Genomic DNA, 6,701 nt, shown 5'->3' on the forward strand with positions numbered 1-6,701 from the left:
GTAAGTTATTTAGGTGTTTAATCATCCTTTTATATGGCTTGTAGTGTTTTGTCTTCAGTTATTGGAAGAACCTCATCCGCTCTTAAAGGAGAAGATGCAGTTAGAGGATCCACTCAATCTGCTCCCCATTGTTTCGAATTGTCAAGACCCTCTCTTTCTCCTGTTTAAGACACACTGAGAGCAACACTTGCACAGATCTCCCGGATCCACTGTTGCATACTCTGGATTCTCTCTGTGTAAACCCTGGACCAAAAGCGACTCTGTACCCACTATCTGACCCCCCCCCCCCAAAACCACTTGCACCTTTGGATAGCTGCGTTTAATCCAAGATCTGTCCTGGGGTCCGTTCGGCAGGTGATGCAGTTATTGTCCTAAAAAACTACTTTTAAACTTGCAGCCCTGTGTCAAATTGGTGTGGCCTAGAGTGTGTGTGCTCAAACATTGCACCACCCCTCTGTTCCTCCTCATCACCATAAGGAATGCCACTGGGCAGGATTTTTCCTATTCATCACCTATGTGAACACTGCACATGTGTTTGATCGTTAAGGCACCTGTGCAGTGTTCACACAAGTTATGAATAGGAAAAATACTGCCCCAGGGCATTCCTAATGATGAAGAGGGTGGGGAGGAGGGATGAAATAGGCCACGCCAGTTTGACACAGGGCTGCAAGTTTAAAAGTTGTTTTTTAGGACAATAACTGCATCACCTGCTGAACAGACCCCAGGACAGATCTTGGATTAAAAGCAGGTATCAGAAAGTAAAAGTGGTTTGGGGGGGACAGATCGTGGGTACAGAGTCGCTTGAACCTCACACCACAGGTAAAAGTCAAAAGAGGGTGAGATCCAGCAAGATCGGGGGCCATACTACCGGGCCTTGTCACCCAACCACTTCCCTGAAAACTGCAGATCCAAAAACTTACAGACATGGCATGCATAATGTAGGGGGAGAATACTGGGAATGCGCCATTGTTGCACAGACCTTGCCACGTAACCTTTGCAGGTTACAAAGGTTACCTTTGTAACCTTTACTTGGCAGCAGTAATGTTACCATTGATGAAAAAAGGTCCCACTATCTTTGTCCCTCATACACCATGCCATGATTTTCTGTGCGCCAACCTGACATGGTAGATGCACTGCTTCATATGAAAACATGGTTCCAAGATAGTGGCTGTCAAAATAGACACCATTGGGGACATTTACAAAGCGTCCGCCCGAGGTGTACGCCAGGGAGAAGGGGCGGATTCGCCCCCTTCTCCCTGGCGTACGCCAGCCTTATGCCCTGCTTGCTTGATGGGCGGGCTGGGGGAGCTTGGGGGGCCGTGACAAGGCGGGGAGGAGGCATGGCCTCCTCCAGCGCCTCACTTATGATCTACGCCTGCTTGCAGGCGCAAATCATGATCCAAGTCTACACCTGCTGGAAGCAGGTGTAGATTTGGTACGCAGGGCACAGGTTCAGGCGGCCGGTAGGCCGGTCTTCAAAAATCCCCCCCATATCTCACAGATTTGCCCCCTTACCAACATGTCACACACAGGATGGTGTTCCCAACAACCGTTTTCCATTTATTCAGGTTTCTCCATACTTTTTTGACCACTCTGTACATTGGACAGATACATTACAGATATACATACATGATTCACCATAACCACATACAGATATTGCATATATGCTAGTTCACACTGCATGCGTGTATACAGACTGGAGATGAGCGAACCTCGAGCATGCTCGAGTTCATCCATTCGGCATTTGATTAGCGGTGGCTGCTGAAGTTGGATAAAGCCCTAAGGCTATGTGGAAATCATGGTAAAGTCATTGGCTGTATCCATGTTTTCCAAACAACCTTAGAGCTTTATCCAAGTTCAGCAGCCCCCGCTAATCAAATGCCGAACTCTCTGGTTCGGATGAACTCGAGCATGCTCGAGGTTCGCTCATCTCTATTACAGACACATGCATTCATACACACGCTGCACTCAGGCATAGACACACATGTATTCCACACTATTATTTAGATACCATACACTAACAGTATCTCCTTGCTGAAGTTTGAACCTGAAAATAGTTTCTTTATGTTGTTACAGATGATTCTACCCGAGTTCCACTTGGTACTGAGGACGGTTATATCAATGCCAGTTATATTAAGATGCCAGTGGGCAATGAAGAATTCACATATATTGCCTGCCAGGGACCTCTTCCAAGTACAGTGTCAGATTTTTGGCAGATGGTCTGGGAGCAAAGTGCTACAGTAATAGCCATGATGACCCAGGAAATGGAAGGTGGGAAGATAAAGTGTCAGCGGTACTGGCCTGATGAGCTGCACAGACCCGTACGGATAACTAGTGAACTCCAGCTCACCCTGGTGAAAACACAGCAGCTGGAGAGCTTTGTACTGCGCATTGTGGAACTACAAGATGTTCAGGTAAGTCATTGTATTGTCACAGGCAGTATGTTTTGCCAACACTGGTCTGAAACTTTTTGTGAGTGTATTTCTTTAATTTATTTCCTCATTCAAAGCTTTATTTATAGTAATACAAAATAAAAAGAGAATGTGGAAAGGTGCTATTACAGTGAATGCAAATCACAGTTGTGGCGCTGCAGGAGATAAAAACAGGTGTATTGTCAATCAAAGATTTGAGCCAGTAGAGGTAACCAACAGTAAGAATGGTGTACTCACTCTGATGTTCACCCCTGGGTTCATAACTGAGATGGACCAGGGACCAATTGAACCAAGAAGTCAATTGCATTCTACGAACGAGTCAATCTAAGGGCCATAGTAGACTGCTCGATCATTAATGTAAAGGAACGCATATCTGCTAGATCAGCACTTGCTTTATAACTGCACACCAAGGGTGTATATATGTGTGTATATATATATATATATATATATATATATATATATATATCTATATATATATATATATATATATACACAGTATATATAGTTAGTAATGTCCGTGCAGGCCTTGCCCTAGTTAAAATAATAAAGCTTATACACACCTGTCCACGCTCTCTGCTGTCCTTCTTGCTTCTGCCCTTTTTCCACAGCCACCATAGGAATTAGAGAGTTGCTCTCTAAAGTGACAGGCCGCTCAGCCAATCACTGGCTAAGTCTCTGTTTCATCTTGAACAAAGTGGAGGGACTGTGGTGAAAATGCTATAATACGTCTTATAGCATGTATTTATTAATATGTACATTAAACACAAACATGAAAAACAGGTTTTATGATTAGATGATTGTAGGTAAAGATATAAGGGGTAAAGGTACGAGATAGATTACCCCTGGTTTAACCCTGCCTATTGCTGAAGTGGGACCCCCTGGTTTAGGCGTCCCCAAACAACAGGAGGGACTGACCCTGTGCTAGGGTTGTGTAGGTCTTTCCCGTCACAGATGTCAGTTGTCACTGTGTCTGGTAATACGGTAATATACAAAGTGTGTAGCATATAAAAGGCAGGTGTAGATGTTTTTTAGTCGTGGTTCTGATATCCCTTCTTCCGTTTATCCAATGCCTTGATAAATGTCTCAGTCTGATCCAGGAAAAGTTGAATTTACAGATGAATATTGTGGGTGCTCCCCAGTCGGTTGTAGGGGATCACCGTTGTATGTATAAAGATACGTCTGGTGGACAAGTTGTGGTCACTTTATCCAGATTTGTGTCTGGTCTTGTGTGTTAGTTGTTTTCTGCCATTACAGTGTGATCAACTGTATAGCATTAATACGAGCTGTAGTAGATAAGTAACCAGCAATCTCAGTTCCCAGATGGTGTTAGTAAACAGATGTAGTTAGTTTGATACAGATAGTTTTTCTCCTGCAGAGTGATGCGCTGCGGAGCGTGCACTGAGTCTGCTGTGAGGTCTCAGAGATGCTGAGACATCTACCGTCTGTGCGAGGGGGCCTGATGGAGGCGCGTCCTCATGTGCTGGCTTCTATATAACTTGTCATTTATTGAATGAAATCTCTGAAGTTTCCATGCTAAGGAGTCTAGTCCATGGAGTGACACCACCCACTGGACTCCTTATCACAGAATGAGCAGGGATTTCAACCAACAGTTATACTGAATCTTTACCCATAAAGATATATGTCGATCTGATCCGTTCTTCCTGCTCTATAACATGGTGGTGATAGATTCATAGCATTGTCTTGGTGACAGATTCCCTTTTAACCAGTCTAAGAGTGTTTTACATGTAAAAACTGTACCGAGATGACCCTTCATTGTGATTGTAACACTTTGTACTTGAGATCTCCATCCATTTGTCATATACGTGATCTAAAGTGATCTTTTTTTGCTTTTAACATTCATTCTAGACTGGTGAAGTACGACGCGTTGCCCATCTAAACTTCACCGCTTGGCCAGACCACGATACCCCGACTGATCCAAAACAGCTCCTCACATTCATCTCCTACATGAGATACATCTACAAATATGGACCCGTCATCACGCACTGTAGCGCAGGCATTGGCCGCTCCGGCACGCTCATATGTATTGATGTCATGTTGGGTTTAATCAGCAAGGATTTAGAGGTAAGCACCATACAGGTCTGATGAATGGTAGATGCGAGTCCAAAAACAGCGATGATAATAATCTCATGTCTTATAATCTTCTGCCTTTCATATGTAGAAGTTAATATTGTGACTCGTAACTACCGTTTTCTTTGGTTCCCCAGTTCAGTATCTCAGACCTGGTACGAACAATGAGGCTTCAGAGACATGGGATGATACAGACAGAGGTAAACATATCATAGCCATTTATATTAGGAATATAGCAGCCTTAAAGGAGAAGTTCCACAAAAATATAAAAACACAGAGCTGGAACATATTAAAGAAAGTATACTTACCCATCCCCCTGCCCCTGTAGCACCGCTCTCGGACAGCCACCAGATCTAATTTTCATCTGGCTTCCTGGTACATCATAGTCCGGATCTTGCTGCTGCAGCGTCATGAACCTGCTGATGGATTGCCTGCTCAGCCAGTCAGTGACTGCGGCGGTGTCAAGCCCCAGCCAGTGATTGGCTGAGCAGACGATCCATCAGCAGGACCGTGATATTGCAACTACAGGAGGCCAGCAGCTGTCAGTGATCAGTAAGGAAGCGCTGCAGGGTGGGGGGGGGACAGGATAGGTAAGTATACTTTCTTTATCATGCCCTAAACTCACAACACCCTGCCCAACCCCCACCCGGTGTCGTTGGGCAACTGCAGAATTCAGACTACTCTTAAATTACTGAATATTTTCGCTGGTTTAAAAGAGTACTCCGGTGAGGGGAAAAATCATCTGGTATCAGAAAGTTATGTGGATTTGTAATTTTCTCCCAACACTTATTACCTGCTGGATGTCCTGCAGGAAGTTGTGTATTCTTTCCAGTATACTCTCTGCTGCCACCTCTGTCCATATCAGGAGCTGTCCAGAGCAGTAGCAAATCCCCATAGAAAACCTCTCCTGCTTTACCTCTGATTTTTTTTTTTTTTTAGCATTGAGGGTCCTTGCATGAGTGATACAAAACCTCTCCTGCTTTAGACAGTTCCTGACATGGACAGAGGTGGCAGCAGAGAGCACTGTGTCAGACTGGAAAGAATACACCACTTCTGGCAGGCCATACAGCTGCTGATAAGTACTGGAAGATTGGAGATTTTTAAATAGAAGTAATTTACAAATCTGTATAATTTTCTGACATCAGTTGATTTGCTAACAATTTGTTTTGGAGTACCCCTTTAAAGCACAGATAACTATAGTTAAAGAATAATAAAAATACTCATCCGAATTCTAATGCAGTACGTCACACTCTTGTCCAGCGGAACTAACTAGTGTATTCTTCATTTCAGGAACAATACATGTTTTGTTATCAGGTGATCCTGTATGTTCTGAAAAGACTGCAAGCAGAAGAGAACCAGTGATGTCGGGTCACATGATAGGCCTCTGCATATAGCAATGGTAAAGGGCCAGTAAATAATGAACAAGAGCTGCATTTTAGTAGCTTACTTATTCCAAGCTCACCCGGTATCAGCTCCAGTGGATGCCAAGAGCAGTTGTTTATACTGCTATTTTATTTTGTTTGGGTTGGAAGGGGTTAAAAAAGACAGTATTTTAATACACAGACACGTTACAGTACTATACATGGTTCTTAACATGGTACGCCTGTATATTTGCAAGTAATTTTTTTCCAAGTATTTTCACAGTTGAAAAAGTTAGTTTTGTAGCTGACACGTAAAAGCAGTATTTAAAAGACAGAAATAATTGTTTCTATAGACCCCCCCCCCCCCCCCGAGTAGTAAGTTAATTGTAATTATTGCATACATTTCATAATGTTTACTTATATAGAGTTTTATGTACTATTTATATACTTTTACAAAATGAAATTAAGCTACCCTGTGCCTGGCTGTGTACATTGGCACCCTTTCTTTACCTTGTAAATAAACTGTGCACAATAAAATGTATATATATCTATGTATATAACGGTGTGCTTTTCCTCTTCATTGTATCATGTCTTGCTTATCCTTTGTGTCTAGACCTTAGAGGGGTTTACACATCTCCCCTTTTTGTCTTGTCCCAGCTGTGTCCCACTCCTAAGGTCCTACTACACGAAGCGATTATGGGCCAATACCGAGCGATACAGTCGATAATTCCTTTGTGTAATAGAAGGTAATGATCGGCAATATGCACAACGTTAGCTCATCATTGTCTTTTAACACATTGAAAAATCAACAATCACGATA

General features: G+C 43.1%; 1 protein-coding gene across 9 annotated transcripts in view; it reads left to right on the top strand.

The window, feature by feature from the left end:
- Nucleotides 1-6,429, top strand: part of PTPN13 (protein tyrosine phosphatase non-receptor type 13) — a 209,591-nt gene extending 203,162 nt beyond the window's left edge. For all 9 annotated transcript variants that reach the window (XM_069978225.1, XM_069978220.1, XM_069978223.1 and 6 more), the window contains 4 exons: nt 2,077-2,414; nt 4,299-4,514; nt 4,658-4,720; nt 5,811-6,429. In XM_069978225.1, coding sequence (XP_069834326.1) covers nt 2,077-2,414; nt 4,299-4,514; nt 4,658-4,720; nt 5,811-5,882 — 689 coding nt within the window. In that variant the 3' untranslated portion in view covers nt 5,883-6,429. The remainder of the gene's footprint in view (nt 1-2,076; nt 2,415-4,298; nt 4,515-4,657; nt 4,721-5,810) is intronic.
- Nucleotides 6,430-6,701: the final 272 nt, after the last annotated feature.

This window comes from Dendropsophus ebraccatus, chromosome 7 (assembly GCF_027789765.1).
Source record: "Dendropsophus ebraccatus isolate aDenEbr1 chromosome 7, aDenEbr1.pat, whole genome shotgun sequence".
NCBI lineage: Eukaryota > Metazoa > Chordata > Amphibia > Anura > Hylidae > Dendropsophus > Dendropsophus ebraccatus.